This window comes from Rhea americana, unplaced genomic scaffold (assembly GCF_003343005.1).
Source record: "Rhea americana isolate MKP2758 unplaced genomic scaffold, rheAme1 scaffold_125, whole genome shotgun sequence".
NCBI lineage: Eukaryota > Metazoa > Chordata > Aves > Rheiformes > Rheidae > Rhea > Rhea americana.
In genome coordinates this window covers 486,380-509,519 of record NW_028185317.1, presented here as the reverse complement: position 1 = coordinate 509,519, position 23,140 = coordinate 486,380, and the positions used below count along the sequence as shown (strand labels likewise).

At 45.8% G+C, this 23,140-nt stretch overlaps 1 protein-coding gene across 4 annotated transcripts in view; it reads right to left on the bottom strand.

Annotated features, from left to right (window-relative positions):
* STARD8 (StAR related lipid transfer domain containing 8) overlaps positions 1-23,140 on the bottom strand; it is a 105,717-nt gene that overhangs the window by 37,128 nt on the left and 45,449 nt on the right. The window contains exon 1 of one of the 4 annotated variants that reach the window (XM_085325934.1): positions 308-619. The exons of the other annotated variants lie outside the window; for them this stretch is intronic. Coding sequence (XP_085182060.1) covers positions 308-341 — 34 coding nt within the window. The 5' untranslated portion in view covers positions 342-619. Of the gene's footprint in view, positions 1-307; positions 620-23,140 lie in introns of those variants that run through there. 4 annotated transcript variants of the gene reach the window in all.

The window sequence follows — 23,140 nt, the reverse complement described above, 5'->3', positions numbered from 1 at the left end:
TTTTCAACGCAGAAGCTGCAGATTGTTTCGAGAAAAAAGAATAAAGAGGCAAAAGAAAAACTAGTCYGTTTTCCAGGAAAAAGAACTGCAACAACAGAAAAGAATTGCATCTCCTACCTCTTCCCTCACCCTGCAGTGTAACAGCCAAAGCAAACTAACTAGATGCAAAGGAAACACTGTTTTCAAGTAATCTCTAACCAAAAACTGTCGTTTTACAAACTGTTTCCACCTCCCCCTTGAAAGCATGTTCGCTGGCTGAAACCTTCTGCAGGGTGAAAATACAAAGCAGAGACACGAGCAGACTCACCATGACAGAAGCAGCTAATCCTGGCTTTGTTCATTGGAAATCATGGATTAAATACAGGAGGGAAAAAAAAAAAAAACAGCATGACCACTGGCCTCCTTCATCCTCCGACCTCAGCTACCCTGAGCCCCATCCACTGGAGACAGGAGGATTTCCAGCCCAGAGACCTTCCTGCAGGCAGTGAACTGGAGATCTCGGATCCTTTCCATGCAGGCCCACTGTACCGAGCTAATCAAATCTGCCCTTCCTGACCCCACAGGTACAGAAAGACTCTAATTTCTCTTTAGAAACAAACAGGACGTCATGGCCGTGCAGTCAATGGGCTGAAGGGTTTAAACAGCAGAGGTGGGAGTAGGAGGGGGAGAGAGCGCAAGAAAGCAAGAGCGACAGTGCACATGCACACACGCTGCTTAACTATTTCAAGCTCTTCTTGAACTCCGCCTCGTTGGGCAGATTCACTTCCCTCTCCCGCAGCCGCTTGCTCGCTGAGGACAACCCAGGCTCACTGGCCGGGAGGTGTTGCTGTCCCGCCCCAAAAGTGGGCATGGAATATCTAGGAGCTAAAAGAGCAAGGTCTACTTGTGCACCGCGCTCTGGGGCAGGCACTAGATGCCATTCCAACCAGTACGGGCACTGCAGTCAATTACCAGCAGAAAAATTAGGTACTTTTGGTCATACTGAAATGTCCAAACGTGAAACCTTCTGAAGTGCTGACTTCTGCAGTGTTGGTACTCCCGCCCGTCACCGATGCAGCGCTCTGGAAGTGGGACTGACGGGGCGCAGAACGATGTAGTGCCACTTCTCCCATCCGATCAGATGCTGACTAGTCACATCACTGACCTTAAATCTCAAGTGAGTGRCTTTTCATAGTCAATTACTTGTACTAAAACACAGACATCTGCAACCATCCTTATGGTGAGTGACGGCAGCGTGTGTGTGAACTGAGCCTTTTGAGCATGCAGAATAAAGGCAAAGGCTGGCAAAATGTAATGTAATGACAGCTGCCATCACAAATTTCCYGATCCCTCGAGAGCCTTAAGAGCACCTGAAGGTATGGAAAAAGACGGTGCAGCAGCAAGAACTGGAGAACCTGCTGTTGAAGATACATAGACCTGAATTCTCTCATTTGCTACAGACTTTGTGGTCTGCTTAGCCCATCTGTGCTTTGCTTTTCCCAAGGGTACGTCTTCTCTTCACACAGGAAGGACTCGCATCTCCCTTCCAGACAGACCAAAGCTGAGGGGAACAACACAGTCCAAATAGCAGCTTTGGCCGATATAGTCTGTCTAATTAAAAGCACATTCTCCATAACTTTCCTGATTTGGTGTTTTGGGCATAAATAATTTACAGAATGAGTTGTGAGATCCCCTAGTTTGAACAGGACCTGGCAGGGGAGATTTTAGGTCCAAAGTGCAGAAGAGGACAGTTTAGAGAGTAACAGCCTGGTAAATACATCTGYGAAAAAAACCTTGGAAAGGAGAAGGACGAACCCACCCAGCACACGTGACAGCAGAGTGCGTCCAGCTGACAGCACTGAATTGCCTTGCAGATGTGAAGGCGTCTGAGTGGCCATCCAACGACCATGTGTAGAATTTCCACCAACACAGGAGGAGTCAAAAGTTGCTTCCAAATGTGATCTCATGTACYAGCGATGTAAGAAAGTACCGAGCCTCAGAGACAGCAGTGCTGCCCCCCTTCAGTTTGTCTTAAGGGAGATGCCATGGCTGCTCCCTGGTCCAGCTCACAGGACCTGTGAGAAGATCTGTTTAAAGATCCTACAAAACTATTCTGACATAGCAGCTTATTTAAATGCACAAACTGAACATTCTCGATCCTTTGGGGGCTGAAGGCAAGTATTCGCCTTGCAAAAGTACTGCTAAAAACAAGCCAACACTAGAAGTTAGCCAACTGATAATAAATAACCATATTTACAGTAAAATAGGCTTTTCTATATATATATATCACAGCAAAGACACCAAACCTAGCTGACACTGCAGGCACAAGGTACAAGTGGGAGACGAAGAATGGTTTTAACCCAAGCAGGCTCCCTCCAGGGCACACAAGCCAACAACGGTCCCAGCCGCATTCGGGGTCGGCTCTCACCAGCACCCACGGGGACGCCAGCGGGGAGGGCAGGCGTGTGGGGCAACGGCAAGTGCCAGCACGCTTGTCCTGCCCTCCCCACTCCAAGGGCATTTTGGTCCAACTCTCCTTGGGAAAAGCTTTGTCCATGATTAACCCTGGCTGCATCTTCCTGTCATTTATGCTTCCATGGCGCCACAGAAGGAAACCAGACCATAATTTCCAGCTGCAGCAAAAGAACAGCAGCTGCCTCCTGGGTATCCAGGCAGCCAGCATTTTTAGGTGGGAGACAGCGAGGAGAGAGCCTTTGCTGGCTCTGGAAAGGTGGACGAGACAGCCATTCCCTTTGCTTGGAGAAAGCTGAAATGCTGCCCAGGAGAGGAGGCAGTGAGGCTCCAGGAAGCCAACAGCTCCTTCTCTAGGTACTGGGAAAGSACTTATTTGTCACTTGTGAAGGAGACGGTGGCACAAAGGCGAAACTGGCACAGCTCATTCAGGGAGAAGAGCAAAGAGGCTCCCTGGATGCCCTGGAGAGCAACTGCCCTGCAAAAACTAGGGAATGGGGCCCCAGCATGGAGAAAACAAATTATATGGGGACCTATGGGTTGGCTTTTTAGTTCACACTTCCCCTTCTCAAACCTGTTCTTCTCCTTGTCCCCGCAAAGCCCAGCTGCAGGAGGCACAAAGGGCTGAAGTTTTCACCTGATGCATCCTAATGTAGTCGATAATGAGCAAACATTCAAGTCAAACTCTTGTGTCCCGAGCCCACTAGGTCATGCAGCTGGCTCTAACACCAAGTTCTTTCTCCCCTTGTTTCTGGAGTATACACTGATTCCCAGTGGGAAACATAATAGGTGTCTCAGCCCCAAAGGATATTGCATTGCAAAAGCATCCCAATCTTTTCAGTTAGCTTCCTTACACCCCGGGAGGAGAGACAGAGACCCGACTCAAGGACCACTATGATGGCTTCTGCATTTTCAATCATCACTGTCCAGACAAAATTCTGCTCCAAAAATAGAACCATCCAGACAACACCATGGAGATAGGCTGCAGTGGCAAAGGAAGCACCACTATAAACCTGCAAGGCTCCAAGTCCATCATCATCAGGCAAACGTGGAAATTAGAATGAAACCTTAGAACAAGGGTAGAACCCAGATAACAGGGACCTGGATTTCATAGAGGTGACCTGAGCCAAATACGAACCTTTTTCCCCCCTTCTTTCCCATTGGAAGGAGACAGTGCTATGGCAGCAGTCCAAGCTCAATACTTCATTTGCATTATGGAGCTAACAGGAGCTGCTGGAGCAAGTGAGCAGGCCAAAAGGCTTTTTGAGAAGTAGTTTGAAAGGATGTCACAGTTTTGAAAGAGACAAAGGAACATTAAAAAAAAAAAAATACAGAAGTCTCCTTGCCAGGAATGTGGGGAATGTCAAGGAATATTACAAAACAGGATGCAAAAGCTGGCCTCAAGCAATGTTATAGACTCATATGCTGGCCTGACAGTCAAGATGTTAAATCCTGATGGAAGGCTAACCATGCAGCTACCATGGGAATTAAAGACTTGGCTTATCTTGTTTGGTCCCTTCTGTCTGTCTGCCACCAAAGGAGTCAGCAACAGTGACCTCTGCTTGGGTCAGCTCTGCTTCCCTTTCCTCCAGACATGCCTACCCACAACCAGGATACAGTCTAAAATATGGCATTTTCTGTATATTGCAGCATTTTCTGAGGAGCTAAAGCAAACAAAGCTTCTTGGGACACAGCTGAGGACACTGCTAACTTTATTGCAGATGGAGAATTTGAGGATCCAAGGAGAGAACTGGGCTCATCCATAGCTGAAGAGCTAGGTATAAATCACAGCCATTTGCTTTAAGTACTAGGAAATACTTCTCAGAGATGATTTAAATGGCTCTCTCCAATATTTTTGTTGAGGCTCAAGGGAAGTTATGACACTGAATGCATTAAACTCGCTTCTGTGGCTGCAGACGGCAAGGTCAGAAGTAAAGGAAGACCTCTTTAGGGTCAGGCCTACGGAGAAGCTGATGAGTTAGAAGAAAGCAGGAAGCCCTAATTCAGCACAACAACTATTTGCAATAGCTGCATAGAAAACAGAGGCCAGTTACTGGCAAAGTAAGTGTCTTTTGGCGGGAATGAACACGTTTTTTCCAGCTTCCCTTCCATGTGAAAGTCCCTGTTTAAGTCAAAGATTTGTCATACCAAGATCTACTTGGGTTTTTTTGCCTGGCTGAATATTGACCCAGCTGAGCACAATGGTCTTACTTATGCTCACAGCCGGAAGGGCAACAGCCCATAAACAAGAGGGAGAAGGAGCCTGCGTCTGACGGAAGGCAAATTCCTCTGCACATGTGGACTACAGCGACAAAAACTCCAGCCCATGCCTGATGCCTTTCAGGGGGTTTCTTAGGAAAATTTTGCTCTAAAAGCAGTCATAATGGAATCTTCACTTAAAATCACACACAAAGCAACTCCCCAACAAGAACTCTGCCGCTAGTGGCTAAGCGTGCAGCACAGCGGTGCAGCTAGCTACGTTCCGTATCCTTCCGGGACATCTCACTTTCCAGAGGGGGCACCTTCAGGGCTAACTACCTTTAGTTAGGTATAAGAGCGGGAAGACCAAGGGAAAGGCTTTTAAGGTGCTCACTCTCCTTCGTTAGTGGGAAACTGGCTAGGAAGAACCTTCTGGCAGGGATCAAATCCGTATTACTGCACATTGCAGAACGAAGGAGCTAAGCAGCAACATCCAACACTCTCACACCTCGGAGAGCAGCTCGCACACCCTGGAGCCTCTCAGAACTGCTTCATTCTCATTTTCAAACAGTTTGCATGGAAGTAGTTTCCATGTGTAAATTTCTACTACGTTCACTTTTCTCATCTTTCAGAACAATGTTTTAAAAAGCTCTTATCTTCTAAAGAAAAGTTTGTTTTTCAGACTCATTCGCTTGCAGTAATTCTCCTGTTGAYATTTCTGAGGAAAACCTTTGCCTCAGAAACCCTCTACCTTAGAGCTGCAAGCTAACGTCATTTGCGGTAAATCAATCAGCTCATATCCTTCCAAAACTCATCTGCGCCTATTTTTATGAGTTGCTAATTTTTGAYTTGCAAACTAATGCTTTCTGAAGAGACTCAAAGCCCATAGTTAGCACTYAGTTTTCAAAAGCGATCAGAAAATCAAGTGCCGAGCTTCTTTGAAATGCATGGTTATGAAAGCGTCAAACCCAGGGCTGCCTGGCGCTACCGTGCCGTGTAAAGCTGCCCCTGCTGCCTCCAGCAAGTGCTCAGCCTTGATGTCTTCGCAGGGTGAGAAGCACTAGCGTATTAACCTCAGAGGTTGCTCAGGGAACAGGGCTGCCCGCTATCTGGCACAATCTGAGAGAAGCTGTATCTTGCCTTTATTTGAAGAAACGCAGGTTACACTGTGGTGCTGACCAAAACACTGGTCAGCCACGTGCACACAAATGCACATGCACARACACACTAGCCCTTCACTCATACTCACGCGCACATAATATCAAACCATTAACATTACAGTGAAGGACTCTGTTGCTCTTGCCTGCTGGCTGGTTACTGAACGTTTTGTTCCTATTTGCCAATAACCTACTTGCAAAACTAAGCAGAGGGTCACAAGATCTCATCTGGCTAAAACCACTAAGCTCGCATGGAAAAGCTAATTCTCACTTTCCCCTATTTTGCTTTCCAGTGAAAGGCTTGGGATCCTGCATTTCCACCTGCTTCTACTGCAGAACTTACCTTTGTCCAATTCCACTTCAGGTTACGAAGTCCAACACTGGAAATTGGAGTACAGGACTGCTTAGCTTATGATTTCCTTTCCATTTCACATTTGCAATTACTGGGAAGAAGTATGTGACATTTCTCCAGAGGTTGCTGCAACTCTTCACTTTGGGCCCGACAAGGGGGCTAAGCAACTGAAACTGAGCAGAACTCATTTTTGTCATTCATCTTCCTTCACACTACCTATAACTTCTCACCCCATGCTAGTCGCTTCTGCCTCCAGAAAGGTGCTAGTATGTATTGAGTGCTGGTTCAGACTACCTATCCAGACAACCCAGCTGAGAAGTCTGGCAGCTTCAGGCTGTGGTCGCAACTGGAAGTATGGTTGCAATAACCATCTGCCCATGCCCATTAGAGGATACCATCAGAAGGCAAGAATCAGCTTAACCAGATGGTCTCTTGCCCTCTGGCACAGCCTTGACTGTTGATGCACTCCACCAACAGCGGCAGCAGCAGAGCTTACCCTTGCTCATTTTTGCTTATTTGCTCATCTACTTTTCAAGCTCTGTCCACTGTTATATTTTCTCCTTCTGGACAAGTAGYTATTACTGGATGAATTACATATGTCAACTTACTGGGACAGAGAGATAAGAAAAGAGTAACCAGCTTTACTGGAGACATTTGCAGCCCTACAGCATGCAGAAAATTCCCCTCCAGTTCCCAAGGAGCTCTGAGAGGCAGCAGGTCCACCGCACTAACCCTCCAYCCTTTGCAGAGCAAAGGGAAGTGGCTGCACAAACCCACGCAGACAGGATCTAGCTGTCACCCAGGGACCGGCTCCCTCGCCTTGCGGCAGGTCTCAGCCCTTCTCAACGCTGCCTCTATGACAAAAGCAAATTTCAAAGCAGCTACAATAAGCCCAGTACATGGTCCTGAGCACTGCGTGCTGGTTCATCTGAGCACATGCCTCTCAGCTACYCACTTCCAAAGCAAAGCTTGCAATGCACAAAAGGGGAATGATTCGATTTAGAAAWCTGGAAAAGAAATGACAAAGCCACTATTGTAACATTCAATATCCCAATTGGCTTAGAAGCCTGGCAAAGAAACAAGAGTCCCTCAATAATCCGCAGAACATAGAATTGCACAACATCTAGTTATATTTATCTGTGCCTGTCTTCACATTGCCAAGAGCCATTTACAAACACAGCTCCTGTTCAAGGAGGGACAAGTACGACTGTAAAGCAGGTAATTTCATCAAAAGAAGTAGCTGAGCAGGTGAGTAACTCTGCCAATGCAGCCAGAGAGATCCTCAAGGAAACCTGTAATCACTACATGTATTCTTAATAAGGAGATTGGGATCACAGAGACTTCAAGTCTCATGAGACAGGACTCCATCCTGACCTAGAGCCAAGTAATCAGGGAGGGCTGTCACTGCCAAGACAGATGTTCTTAATTCACCATGTTTTCCTCCCCTCTATGGAGACAAAAGATAAAATTTCAGTGAAGCTTATCAAATACTAATCATTTAAACTTTTGACCTTATTATCCTCTACCTTCTCTGAAGGGTTCTGACAAAAAAAATACAGAAGTGAGATACGAACTACTTTCACATGACCCTGAGGGGCTAGAATGATGTCCACCACCTCTAAACGAGACCTGCCACCCCAAAGCACAGCTGCAATAGAGGACAGAAGAAGAGGTAGAGGTATTGGGATACCATCAGTACATGAAAACGGCTAACTCTGGGTTTGCAGTGCTCAAATGAGGGCAGGAAGGAAGAACGTCAAACCACAGAGTTTGCCAAGCGCTTGGTGCTGCTTCCGGAGCAGCAGTTTTGTAGAACTTAATTAATGAATAAACGTTTGCAGCACAGCCTCATGTCTCATARAGAACATTCACAAAAAACACATTATCATGAAAAAATAATACGCTTTTTTTTTTTAAGCAAGTGAAAAAGCTTTAGGAAACAAGAGTAAGAGGCTCAACATTACTGCCGCTGGCTGCAGCAAGTGAAGGGGACAGCGTGATCTCCCACTGCTGCTTCCTGCACGGAAGCCAGCTGCTGAAGGAAGACATCTGAGGCACACCCAGCTCCTCTGAAAGTTCTCTGACAGAGAAATACAATCCATTGAAAATTCACCTAATCAGTCAGCTTCAACCGAGTCCCAACCTGCCTTCATCTCTCTGCTGTCCAGGATCCTTCAGCCACTAGCAGCCTGCCTACTCCAGTTATTGGCTACACACCACTCGCTTGTAAGTACAAGGTCACAGCTAACAATATCAATGTACTTTTACTTTGGTAATGGAGCATGAGTCACAAACGCTTCAACTTTCCAGCAAACTCTGATCAAAAAAATCTTCTTTCTTGACCTCATCTTTAATCCCATGTTACATGTTCTACAGACACTGCAGAGATCGCTAGCCTCTATCTGGGGGGTGGATCAGGGAAGACAGCACTGGAAATAAAGTATGGCATCTCAGCCACCTCTTTTAACCAAAGTGCTAGAGCAGAAGTGTTCTTTCCACTGTGCATGAACAAATCCTCATCCCAGTCCTCTAGCTGCAACAGAAACCCCCAGTAAGCATCCAGCATCATCTTATTGTCACTGGGATTTACCAGTGGAGTAGCTATCCTYTGGCCTTGCTCAGAAAATCTTGAATATTCACTGAGGTGAGGTGCCCAGATGAGAACATAAGAAGAGCGAACGGCCATGCAGATCCGTAACCTGTCCCAATGGTGGTCGAGAGCGTGCACTCAGGGAAGAGCACAAGAACTGGACTCATGGATGTTCTTCCCCAAACACGCTCCTGCTGCACTGTGGCCCGGGCACTCCCAGAGCCAGAGAAGGCGCCTTCCTGTCTGATCGTCCTCAGCGAAACAAAATGGTCTGGAAGAGGCAGCTCAGATACCCAGAACTCACATGACCGCCATGCCCAAACCCTGAAATTCTAAAAAAAGGAACGATGAAAAGGCATACTGTCTCACAGCAGATGTTCATACATTTGGGGCCCACGCTTTATATTTTCTGTAAAAAGAAGAACTAAAAGTAAACTAAAAAAAATAAAAAAACAGAAGTTGCAACTGTTACCAGCAAGAAGAAATGGGCAACAAGGCTGCACCCATCACAGCACCTTCCCACCTCTGCTCCCACCCACACTCGGCCAGCTCCAAGGACCTGCACCCACACAAAAGCCCTCTGCGGCCACCTCACCGCCCCCCATCAGCAGCCCGCTCCCCAGCATGGGCCCGCAGAGGCGGCTCTGGGCGGGGAGCACCCAGCCTTCCCAACGGGGAAGAGGGACGCCTCGCTAGCCCACGCGCATCAAACCCACCAGCCTCCACTCTCCTGCCTTCGCTGCATCCTGTTGGGAAGGCAAGAACCCGCGTTAGAGAATATTTGTAATCCTCTATTCACCCCCCCCCCCCCCCAGCAAACCGGGGCTCAAAGTCATTACGCTGAAGGTGACCTTCAGAGGTCAACTATCAAATTCCTGCACCTTTACCCATATGTGTTGGTTGTTCCCAATTGCCAAGCAAAGTGGAATTTCCCGCTTTTCACRGATTTTGTTCACCATCCACTTTAGCAGGCAATAATGTGAAGAGATAAGACCAGTCTCCTGTATCACCGATAATCACATTTGTCATTATTTGTGATAGTTAGTCAAGGAGCAGACCACTGTTTTCTTAAGTCACCTTTGCTATTTAACCATCCCTCAGGAAAAGTAATTCACACTTTTTTTGCTTTCTGGATCAGATGCTCGAAGTTGGAGAAAATGGACAAATGCTGGCAGATAGTACTTTCCAATTACCTAACAGAGATAACGAGGGTGTGAATGATTGTATGCTTAAAAACTTGAGCACAGTTTACAACTTTTTTTAGCCAAAGGAACTTAACAGATGTAAAACAAAAAGGGGGGAAAGAACAGGGCACAAATGCAGCCAAAGAATTTTGACATTGAAATATGGAWTTTTTTGGCATTACTCAGGCCATTCCACAGTTCGGTTGCACGAATAGTACATGCTGAGCAAACAAGGTGCAGCATGCACGTCTAAAGTCTTTTCTTCCTCCATGCTCTTTTATGACAGGTAATTCTGATTTAGGGCTCAACAGCTTTACAGTAAGCACATTCTCGGGTCTCCAATTCTGAGAGTGATAAAAAAGCTGTAAGAAACCCTCAACAATTTCCTTCTCCCTTCAAAGACACAGAAGGACTGTACAGGTTACTCTGCTTCTCTCAGCCCTATGCTTTTTCCCTGAGGCACTGAGAAAGATGCTGGCTTCAGCTGAAGCAAGATGGTTTTCTCCATGTGTCAAGAAAGGCGTTAGCTCCTACCAGACAAGGCTGGGCTCCCCCAGGAAGCCTCCCCTGCAGGACCGCGCTCTCTGCCCAAAGTGATGGCTCCTTCCTCAGATGGACTTCGTACCTTGTATAATCAGGGTTTTCAGAAGGTGCCGCAGGAGCCAGTACTCTTTCTGTACAACTAACAGGAAAACTGAGGGGACTACGTTCCCTAGCTTCTAAAATCATGTACCAGCAGCTAGGAAGAGCAGCTGTTAGCCCCCTACCCAGCTGGGCAAYCTGAGAAAAGAGGATTTACACGTCCTTGGGGATTTCCATGCTGGACCTGTCTTCTCTCTGTGCACTAGGCTGAGAAGGGTCCATGGGACTTCAGAAAGTTGTAGTTGGGAAAAGCTTCACCCCAAGATAGCACTAACTTTAATATAAAACCAACTAYGTTCTCAAAAAGGGAGGTAACCACAAAACATCTTTAAACAGAATCAGAATTTGATGATTTAAATGTCGTATTTGGCATAAATACCTTGAACCAGTATAAGAAGCTCCCAAGGCTGCAACTATAAGCACTTCCCTTGCTTGCTCTTTAATAAGTAAGCAGTTCTAGTGGGAAGATACTGRCTCACTAATACAGGCCTTCCAATACCTTCAAAATGCTTCTTCAAGCTCTCTTCTGCAGTACAAGAGACTTGGCAATGATGTGATGCCTTTTCTTCTGGGAATAATCCCCATCCCACTGATCAATATCATGTTATCTTATTTACCCTCTCCTCTGGTTTCTTCCTGTTTTACAATTTAAATGTAAACCAAATAGACCAGACACTAACGTTTGTACAGGGCCCAGCACAAGATGAGCACAGTTTGCACCCAAGACTTGGAAGAACAGCACTGATAATGCAGTTTTTATGTAGCTGGTCTCTGTGCTGTTTCTTGTCTCCATTTCAACAATAGTATCTTTTGTAGCACTAATGTCTGAATCCCATTCAAACACATAGGATCCCTCAAGCAATATCATATGTGCAAGGCTAAAATTTGAAGCATTTTGACTTGATGTGTATTAAAGGAGAAATGGCACCACCTGAGCCCTCTAGATAGGGTCTTGTTTGAAGAGTGGGCAAGCATAGCAGGAAAACTGAAAGCCTCTTGAAGAAGCAGCCAAATCAGAGTTAGCATCCTAGTAGCCACAAATCAGGCACACTGCCTTCTTAATCTATGGAAAAAGACAGCCTCCAGTGAGCCTCTAAAATGTTTTCCAAAGATATCTACAAAATACTAGTGTACCCAGTTCAGCCTTTTTAAGCTGTCTTATGGTCGGTGATATTTCATGGCTGAGACCGCCACTCCTCAGGTTGCCAGAGCTCAGCTACGCTACCACTGCCCCTAACAGATACAGGGCTAGGAGCCAAAGCGAAACAATGAAAACCATTTACAGGGCAGGAAGCTGCATCTGCTGGATGAAACGCTATCTTCAAACAAGACGTGTTTGGATAACTCCAGTTTCATAACTCGCCTCTTCCGATGTTAGGAAATCACAGTAATAAAAAGAAAACAAAATGGGGGAGAACAAACGTGGCATGTGGAACAATGGGAGAATTGCTTGAAACACTGAGTCTCCTTCTGAGATTAACCCAACCCGCTATACCTTACCCAAAGAGGCAGCAAGGACTCCTGCAGTAAGCTCCAAGGATTTTGCACAAAAATAATTGCCTGATTAAGTATCAATGAGAAAAAGAGTTAAACCTGCACTACAAACATCAAGAGCAAAGTAAATTTTGATGGTCTTAAGGTTTGCTTACTTGCTTGTTTGTTTTAACAGAAACCAAAATTACCTTGGGAGCGAAAAAAAGTAGAATTAGATAGAGGTGGTCAATGATGAGTCTCAGAATTTTGGGTCTAACAAAACCTACCTTAATCATTTTAAAGGTGGTGGGTGGAAATCTGGCTAGGAAGGTATGACACCCTTTTTTTGTCATCATGCCTTTCCTTGGCACTGACCATTTCTTGAGCAAGGGGACCTAGCTAATTTCTGTTGTTAATAGCAGTGAATTATGGTGGAGATAAACTCATGTGCCCCATAAATTCCTAATGCTAACCTAAAAAACATTACAGATACTATAGAGAAAGATGCTTAACAATGACTTAGCAGGTCACTATTTAGCAGGTAGAAATAATGAGAAGACAGACAGAAGCACGTACTATTCTGTACCTCCCAGCACCAGGTGGGTGCTCTCTGTGGCTACCACAACAGGAATTTCCACCAAAGCTACTGCATCAACAATGAGGCTGACTTGAATCTTTATCCTAAATCAAATTCCCTTGCTAAAGTCAGCTTCATTTTCTAAAACACACAATTCCTTTCTGATCTTTCTGCAGGACAAAGGAATAAATAGTCAATGCTAGCAGTTGCTAGTTCTCTGCCATCCGAGTAGGCAGATAGCACAAACAACCAAACAGCTGCAAGGAGATGCAAAGCAACCAGCCAGTGCAGACAGCCCACTCTGCATTTCAGCCATGCTATGAAAACCAGCAAGTGCAAAAGAACACCCCCAGGTTTATTCATAAGCAGCTAATTCTCCTACACAACAACACTGCTGACAGAGGAACAAAGTGCACATACTCGGCCACATGGTTTGTACAGGTCCTACCACCATGGGTTCTGGTCCATGACTCCTCAACGCGGTGAACAAAGGCAAGTTAACAACATCAAGAACAATGGAGTTTAAAACCAGGGGGAAGTATTACAAAGGCACAGCTTGGTAACGGGATTTTGTTCCTATTTTTAAACAGTGAGGGTTTAATGTAAATCAGGGCTTGCTCTTCCACAGACAGTTTCACTCTGTGTTGTTTGGTCTGATCCATCTGTGCAAATGTGTATTTTGGATCTCTAACATCCCAGTGTGAACCGCTGTGCATTCAAATCCACACCAGATTTCACCAGGCTGGGATAAAGCCTTCCTAAAGAATGCAGGAAAACACGTGGGGGACTTCCAAACCCTACTTCTTCCTTCCAGGAGGTCCCACACAAAGGGCTGATCCCCAAATTAGTGTTCCTGCTGCTGCCACCTCGAATAATTTAGAAAAAGGAGCCAAAAGCTTAGGTCACTCATCTTTGTCCTCCAGGTCCCCCTCCCCACCACCTACCTCCTCTCCCCACCCCTCTCACCAATCCAAATATAAACTTGCTTACAGGRAATGCCTTAAAGAAAAGGCACCTCCCTGAGTCCTGAAGAATGCCCAGAAAATAAACTGTCTCTGGACACGAAGGAAATGGCTTAAAAAAAAAAAATCACACTGCAGAGCTGCTTTAACCCCTTCAGTCCCTGCTGCAAACTCAGCAGCCCCCATGTCTGAGGTCCTTAGGGAATTTCTAGACAGCTACACTAAAGGCTCAAGTGGCCAGATAAGAGAATCATCTTGTCAGAGGTCTCTGTGTCCTTACACTCACTACTACATCTTCAACAAAAATGGTTCAAAATCCACAACTTGGACCCAAACTCTCCTTTTGATAAGAAAAGCATCAGACCCTCAAGCCAAGCTCATAGCATGGGGGACCCACTTTTAATTTAAGGCTCCATTCCCCAAGTTCCTGGGCAGAGGATAAACCTGCACAGTTGTTCGCATTACTCTAGATGCTTCCCCAGTTGCAATTTGTGGTCATGCAGTAAGGGAGATGGGGGGCTGCACCTGCATCTTCCTCCTGCCAACCCTTCTATTTTGTTTAAATAGTCTACCCCAAAAACACTGCTCCTGCCTCCAGGAACCATTCCCGTTCAGAGGCCATCTGCGTTGAAAACAAGCTGAGACCAGCTGTGCTCCCCTTTGTCACAGCTGCAGCCACAGTCCCACTACGAGATGCAGTCCTTAATCTACCACAAACCTCTGTGATGTCCCAGGGGACTGAGACTTCTTAGCTTTACATCCCCAAAGCATATGATGAGCTTTAACCAACTCTTACATCTCCCCTCTGAGGTGTGTTATTCCACATCATGTAAGAGGCTCCTTAAAGAGRTATGTAATGTCATTTTACAACTATTAATGCTATTCCAGAGATTCCTGCAGACTGCATGGATGGGGTTCCAGCATAAAAACTGAAATAAGAAAGGAATAATAAGAAAGGCAAAAGAGTGTGTGCTAGATCAGACTGCAAGCCCAATCCCAACCCCAATAATTCCTAGTTTGTGTGGACTACATAACACTGCATTTATTCTATATGGGCTAGGGAGTAAAGCAGCATATGGAGGAAGCATAGATACTGTTTTCATACCAACGTTCCTACAAAAGAATTAAAAAAAAAAAAAAGAAAGAAAGAAAGAAAGAAAGGTAAAAGAAATCCAGGAAATCCAGTATATACAGAGGCAGCTGTCTCAAAATAGAAGTTGTTCAAGGTTTCACAGGAGGCTCTGAAGAAAGCAGCTCAGCATGGAGAGAGGAAAGGCCAGCCCTGCTTCCTGGCTTCCTCCCATCAGGGGCCAGGGAGGCGATGCTGGCTAGCCCTGGAGGTGTATCAGCTGGGGCTTCTGACATGCTGCCGGGGCTCACACTGGGAGGATGCAGAAGTGATGAGAGCTCACTCTGATGGCAACACGAGTAACAGCGGCTTGGTCACTGTCACAGAATCAAGTATTCCCAGGCCTGCAGAAGAGGATTTGTGAATAGGGCAAAAGGACCGATAAAAGCACAATGGTAGAGTTCAGCAGTGCCCCAGGGCACTCACAGGTCAAAACTACTTACAGAGAAGAGAATTCTCTGTTATCCCCCTTATACAGAGGGGAACACTGAGGCAAAGCCTCTCCTAAGCCATGCAGCAAGTCAGGGGCAAAGTCAGGAATACAACCTAACTCCTTGTATTCACAAAACTGCTTCCCTTGTCACTGGACTGTACCGTCTCCCTAAACGTGCCCCTTAAAAGTTGTATACTCAGGACTTTAAGTCTCAGATGCACAAGTAGTTTGATACGATTCAGCTGCTGCTGCAAAATGCCTAATCTTTTTTTTTTTTTTTTTTTTTTAAACACACCAGCAGCACTGGAAAAGTCATGTTGTGGAGTCACTGAGTGTGGGAAAGGAAAGGAATGGGGTCAGCTTCAACTTGGCTGGAAAGCAAAGCGTCCTTCCAGGTTATGGACGCAAAGGTTCAGAAGGAGATCAAGCTGGTCTCCCAAGAAGAGAGACAATTTCTGTTCACTGCATACTTTTTTGCCTTGTCTATTAAGATACTCGGAGTAAACAGCCCTGATGCCTGTAGAAGTCATCTGCAGAAGCTGGCAGTTACTTTGGAGAGCAGTAACAAGTGTTATGGAGAGTTCTGTAGGAGAAGGATGCTTTTAAGATGTCCAAGCAGGGTCCAAGAGATCAGAGTTACACCTTTGGTTCTACTGAGACAAACTGCACATGTRAATCAAGCAACCAGGTAGGAAGCTTGCTGTCTAAAGCCTCTGGAGATGCCCAGGAAAGAGGAGCAAACCACCCAGCAGATCGAGGAATTGAGCAGACCTCTTCCATCTGGCTAATGCTGTACAGTTTAAAGGATGAAAATCTCTAAGCCAGGACACTACTGCCATAACAGAAAAAAGAGAAACTAATGGCACAGAGCTTAATTTCCTATAAATAACCTTCTGACAAGTGCAACAGAAGACTGTCAGGACACAACATGGGGAGGACGAGGGGGAGCAACGTAAACTACCTGGAAACCTGCGCTTACAGTACTTGCCTAAAGTATCAGCAAAAGCTCTGTACTGCAAATATTACTATACTATGCTGGACACACATTTTACTGGGACGACAAAAACACCCCTCAAGTAAAACAAGCTTTAAAGTAGAAGCATGGCTTATGTTTGGCACTTCTGCTGGTAGACACATTGCAGTTGGGGATTGCACCTCCCCTCAGCTGTCACAGATGCGGCTCTTCCAGAAGTATATGCTTCAGACTGCGATCCCAGCTCGTGTTCCCTGAGCAGACAGCTGTGGGGATTTGAGGCGTCAGCACCCACACACACACACACACACACACACACACACACACCCCGAGCCTACCCTTCCAGCACCGCATCTCAGACAGTTTACCAGCCCCCACTGCCATGCACCGTCACTCAGCTTCTCCTCCTGAAAAGCCAGCATCTCAGCACAGGGCACCTTCACTGTTGATTTGAGATAATTTAGCAGGACTGTGAACTCAAGAAGTTTGAGGAATCAATGCATGTTCCACCCTGGTGCCTCTTCTGTGGGACAGTAGCTCCTGTAGGACAGACTGGAACATTGCAATGTCCTACAGCAAGATTTGTGAATTACTTATTTGGACTTCAGTTTAATTTCTGCAACCTGTTGTCACACTATCAATTATGTTACAAGATTGCCACAAGATAGAATTCATTAATTTTTGTAACAGAATGAGACCCTCAAAAGATAAAGTGACAGACAGAGCTATTTTTCTCTGCCTTTACAAGACAATCTCTGCCAAGGTAACCTGTAGGCAAGGAAGAAACGAGCAAGACCATACAACTGCCCACTAAGGAATGCTCTCTGCTCCAAATCAGTGATGAAAGATCAGCATCAGGCATACTTATTACTAAAGATAAAAAGCAGAGGTGAACTTAAAGCCAAGCTCAGCTGCTGACAATCGTTACTTTGCCCRCTACAGATTCTGACAGATGGACACATCAGGGCTGAGTGATATAAAAAGCACAGGAGAAGACATCGTTAAGGACACACTGAATTTAATGTGGCCCATAAACTCACTCAGTCTTCCATCTGCCAGGMAAATACTCTCTGCGCCAGAGAAGAAATGGGAGGGAGAAGAGGGGACTGGAGCAGGGTAATGAAAAACTCCAGCACAGTGAAGTTGCTGACCTATTTTCTCATATATACTATCTCAGGCATGCCACGTCCTTTAAACTTTTCTTTAACTGGGGGAAACTACTGCTTCCTAAACTCCTGCTTCTTCTGAGGTGCTGGCATAACCCACAGGACTCTGTTCTAGGAGAAAAGCTACAGATTCCATCGGTAGCTCCAGGCAGTAGGCAGAGGGTAGAGGGAACGCTGATCTTCAGAACATAAAGTTCATGTTTAGCCCGCACAAGCAAGCATGACACTGATATGCTCATGCTCTGCAAGGCTCACGTTAGTGGTTCTCACTAATGGACAGTTTTCCACAGGAAAAAAAGACACCTTGCTCCGGGCTGTGAAACCAGAGAAACTAGCCCCTGAAAGGCAGATCAGAGAGGAGGCTCTTCTGAGAAAAGGGGCAACACTCCAGAAGGTAAGAGGAGATGGGACACAGCGCTCGTTAGGGAAAGCCTTACAGCGAGATTCTGCGGGGGCAATTAATTGTCTGGGAGAACGAAGCTCAAATGCTGGGTCTGACTACCCACAGGTTCTGCTTTTACCCAATTACACCGATGAAACAAGATCAAGTGAGCTTTGAGTCACCAGTGAGCGTCAGTGTCCTAGCAGTCTTGTGACACATCTGTTTGCGACTGCTCTTGAGCATTTACAGTTTAGTTGGGGAGCAATAAAGGAAATCCCCTCTCCCAGCGCCCCTTCGCTAATGTCCTTTGAACAAACCTCAACCTGCACCCTCCAAGCAACTACTTCACCGTCTCCACCCCAGTCTGAACGGCTGTTCCCCCAACTAGATTTTTTTTCCCAACTTCTGCAGCAAAGTCTCATCCTTTCCAGCTCTTCCATTCTGTTTTGTTTCCACCTCACACCTTGCAGCAGGTGCCTTTAGTTTGCAAGACAAACTCATCCCTCTAAAACAAGTGGCAGCATACTTATCCGGAGCACTGCTTCCACTTGGGAGGGGCACAGAAGGGATATGTTTTGTTGCCATTCCTTTAAGAAACGGGAAGAAAATGTGACTCTCTTGTGTTGCATGAGACCAAAGAACATTCAGAAACAGAATCTGTGCTCTTGACAAGAGTGAAAATATTCTTGTAAAATTCATGTCAGGAAAAAAAAGAGAGAGAGAGAGAGAGAGAGAGAGAGAGAGAGAGAGAGAGAATAGAAATCCCATCATCTACCTTTGCAAATAAATTACACTTGAGAAGTGACAATTTTGCAGGTTAGAAGGATCCTCTACTTCTTCTACCTCATACGCCTGCATTAGCAGCTCTGGAAGTAACAAGCACACAAAGAGGGTGGAACACGCTACTGAGAGCTCAAAGCACTCTTCTTAAGAACTAGCATTAAACAGCTTCGCCCCACCAAGCTTTGAGCATAAGCATCAAAGACCGCTCCAAAAGGGTGCAGCAAAATTACGATTAAATCAGAATGAGCAGGCTCTTTCCAGACCCCATATGCACATGTTGCASTCAGATGCTTTTCACTCACGGAGATAAATGGCAGGAAATCCCCAGGCACACCCGAGCTCAAGCATACTTCGGGCCCCTTCAGTTCAGTGGTATGCCATCCTGGGAGGAGCCGCTGAGTTCCTGCTCCCAGTCAAGCAAAGGGAGGCCCAAAATTTTACTATAGGGTACACAGAGATCCAGATGTTCATCTCTGAACTGAGTAAGGAGGCCTTAGATGCTTGGATACCTCAGTACTCTCTGCTGAGAGTTTGGTTTCTTGGGAGGAGTTATCCTGTCTTGGAAGGTCTGGACTTGAGGACTATGACCTCAAGAAAATCCCTGATCATTCCCATTAGATAATCAAACATGGATAGACAGGAGGTAAATAAATGGGAGGACATGAGAGGGAAACACACTGATAACTACCTCCCTGCTAGTAACTGTAGGGGCATTATGAGCACTCCTCACAACTCTGGCTCTGCTGAACGTTCACCCCATCCTGTACCAGGGCTTTGACAGTCAGGGGTGAACACTGGGCACCTCTATCCAAGTCCACACAAGCCAGACAGCAGAGCTAGACCAGACCAGATGAGGTCTGGCTTTAGATGAGGCCGAGAAAGACCTCCCCACACTGTACTGCTAAGGAGACTCAGCTTTGACTTGCAGCTCTTCCTACTGCTCCAGGCCTTTTAGGCAAATCATCAGATCCAAAGGTGCAGTTTGATGTCACACCTAATCCAGTTGACTGCCACATGCTCCTGCTGCTTTCTTTGCACTGAATGCAGCAATCACGATTGCACTGATGAATATTTTCCAGTCAAATTACCTTCCAAAACCTATGCAATTTCTAGATCCAGTGCCAAGGGAGAGACCATCTTTTTCGGCAGCAGCTTGAAATTCAGCAGCTGCATCTTACATACATAAGGTGTAATATCAAACCACAGCCTGACCCAGCACTCCCATGAAGTTTTGCTGGTCCCAAGCTTCCTCTGAACTGGCAGCAACAATCTGTGACCCAAACCTGGTGTTCCAGTTGGATCTGCAAGATGGACACTGAGAAAGCAGGAGAAAAGAACTGCTAAACTTGGCTATATAACAGTGTAAGAAGTTAAGATGGCAATGTGCCCTTTTGTAGTGAGATATGAAATAGCCAAGCCCCCTGGGGAACCTTCTCATTAAGAAAGGTCCTCCAAGCTGTTCTGTTTATTAAGGTTCCTTCCCACAGCTAGCCRTTAACACTTACTCAGCCTGCAACTGCCACTGGATGACAAGTGCCCGGTTCTGATAAGGAATCCTTCAAACGACTAGACAAACAGCTCCACTGTTGAACGCTCAGCAAATGTGCAAGGCCCACGTGGCAAGGCTAACATGTCAATTATTAACTGGAATAGGTCAGGCAATGCCTGGAAACGGAAAAGAGAAGAAGAACAGCAGGCAGATGTCTCTTCAGCCTGAGATACATGCAAAACTGAACAGAGTTGGTTAGAAACCCCCTGGACTGGCAGCAGGATTCTCCTCTCATTGACCTRGGGTTTGAATTCAGGGTCACTCCATTGACTTCCACAGATTAGCTCAGGCCTTAATTCAGAGCAGCCCTGATTAGAAAACATGCTCAGCCCAGGTGGGAATGATTTGCTGCTGTAAGGAGACAAATGAGTGGCCCCAAGCAGGAAGGCAGAGAAATCACTGTACCAGCCAAGTACACTGGGGACCACTCCTCAAGCAGGAGCAATAACAGACTCATACAAGCAGATGAGAGACAAGAAGCATGAAGCAGGGCAACACTAGCTCTTGGCACACAAGGCCAGCGCAATCCAAGCTGTCTGACAAGCCAATTCACAAAACTGTGTAATTAATACACCAAATCAATCAAAAAGAAAACAGAGAAAATTGAACAGGAAAGTCATTACTCAGCACTTCTCGCACACGAAAAAAATATCGCTGAAAATACAGAAAATGACCCTGTCTCTTTAAATTTCTACACACCACCTCTGCAGCCTGGAAAAGTTAATATAATTATCTGGAGGTGACTTTCGGAAAGACTCAGCACAAGGAGGGTTATTGTGGCTCAATCATTAACCGGGGCGGGAGACCCCTGGCTTTACTGGAATGTGGCCGCACTCTGCTGCCGACGTTCCTCGCCAGAGATCGTGCTGGAGCTCAGCACAAAGGTTAATGAATGCCTCCTCGGCTCCTGCATTAGCCACTGGTCATCAGACCCTCAGGAAGACCCCTGCCATTTTTCAATGCATCCTTTATTCCACCTCTAAATCCAACCAAACACATCCCTCATGCTTTCTGGTAGGGATGAGAAAGAGAGCTTGCAGAAAGAGATGTTGAAAAAAGAGAATACTTGGCTTCTAGCTCTGTCTCTTTAACCTGCAGATGTCTGCTGCCATAGGTACCTCATCTCACACCTCAGTTTACCTCAATGTACAAGGAAGATAGCATCAACATTTCCATGTATTTCTACTTGCAGAGTTGATACCCACACTCCAAGTTGCTCTTCTCACATCTACCCGTCTCATATGAGCATGCCACACTTGCAAACAAGACACAGCCAAGTCCAAAGACACCGAGCCTCCGTTCAGTGCTCTAGTCCTTCCAGAGAGCACCACAAACCACAACAGAAGAGCAGAGTGCTGCCCATCAGCCTTGCCTTGCTGCCCTGCTCTCTTGAGGACCAAGTCAGTCTAGGGCCAAATGGATGCACTGGCCAGTTTCTGGCACTCTGGAGGCTTTCTCCATCTTCAGTCAGTATTTMTTCTCCTATTAGTTTCATCAGAGAAGGGGAATAAATGCTTTGGGCTGAATTTCACGTTCACCTTTGACTTTGCTCAAAAGATGCAGAACAGTGCCACTACTACTGCAGGRCCTACCTGAGGCACAACATAGCACGGACGTTCTGGCAAGAGCTGCAAAGAGCCACACCAGCTGGACTTCTCATGCCTCTGCAATAGTATCTTAGTCTTTGTGGCTCTCATGCTACTACAAGAATGCCTTTTATACCCTCTACAACTAGCTCAGCTTTCATTCCCAAGTGATACATTTTACCAAATCTGATGGGCAGAGCGACGGAACAATGTCTTTATTTATCAGGTTGGGAAGATGAAAGGGAGATACCCTTGTTATCCGATGCACCAATGAATATAGTGAGATAAATCTCTGGAACAACACACACATCCTCTCTTTCATGGAGGAGCCGTTTAAAGTTCTCCACAGAGCATGCATTCAGGCACAGTAACTGATTGCACTAGGAGTCATTTCCTGCCTTAGCAGCCTCACTGCTGACACACTGCCTATATTYGGAGGATCAAACTCCCACATACATCTAAATGCAAAAACCTTCCAAAACTATGCAAACTGCAAATGCAGCTCGGCAAACCTCTGCTTATGGTCACACTCTCTCATACTCTTCGAGAAATAAATAGCTTAAGGAAAGAGACCAACTCTGTTCGCCTACCTACTGGGTGATAATTTATTCTGTTCTGATGTCTGAATTCTACTTATTCTGATAATTTTTCTGACACCACATCTGCCTTTCAGCAGCTACTCTGATTTTCACCTAGGCTCCCACCTGGCTTGATTAAGCCAAAAAGAAGTCAAGCGACCTGCCCTTAACATCACCCAGCAACGCCTGCGTGTCTCAGGCCAGACCGACCGGGCGGTTTGTTCTTTCACTGCAAAGCCACACAGCAATCCCTGCTAGACCCGCTGTTCACCTCTCAGGCAAAAGGCACCTTTTTTTCTCCCTAAGAAGAGMTTTTATGCTCCATAAATTGATTTTAAAAACCTTCAAATCCTTTGAAATTAGTCCAGAAATCAGGGGAAACACTGAAGGGCCCTTATTGCATAACCATATTTTGTTCTCTCATGGAACTAAATTGCTAGCACTCTGTCCCGTATATATGCTAAGTTTGGACATTTGAGGCAACACAGGCAAGGAATGCTTAACAGATACATGATAAGATTTATTCAGTTGTCTTTTATTAGAAAAGCATTTCTCAAAGGAAGTGAAGAGACCTCCCCATAATCGAGGCTTTATACCTGCTTTGCATTGAGATTCTATGCTTTGTCACATCAGAAAATTACTGACAAGATTTTGGTATTAGGATCTGATCTGATTCTCCCYCAAAAGGATGGAGAAACACTTGGGGGGGGGGTTGAACTGCCCCCCCATTCCCTGCATAACTCACTGTGCAAAGAACAGCCCCTGATGGCATAGCCACGCAGGGAACAGCGAGGAGCTGCTCAGCCTGCCTCAGCGACACTTCTGATTTCTTAACTACGTTTCAGTTAAAATGCAAACAAAGACAGCACATTCATTGATAAGAATTCAAGTATGCACATGGAGAAGAATGCAAAGTACTGCCAATAACACCATGATATATGCTCTGACCTTTTGTGATTGTATGATGATCTTTT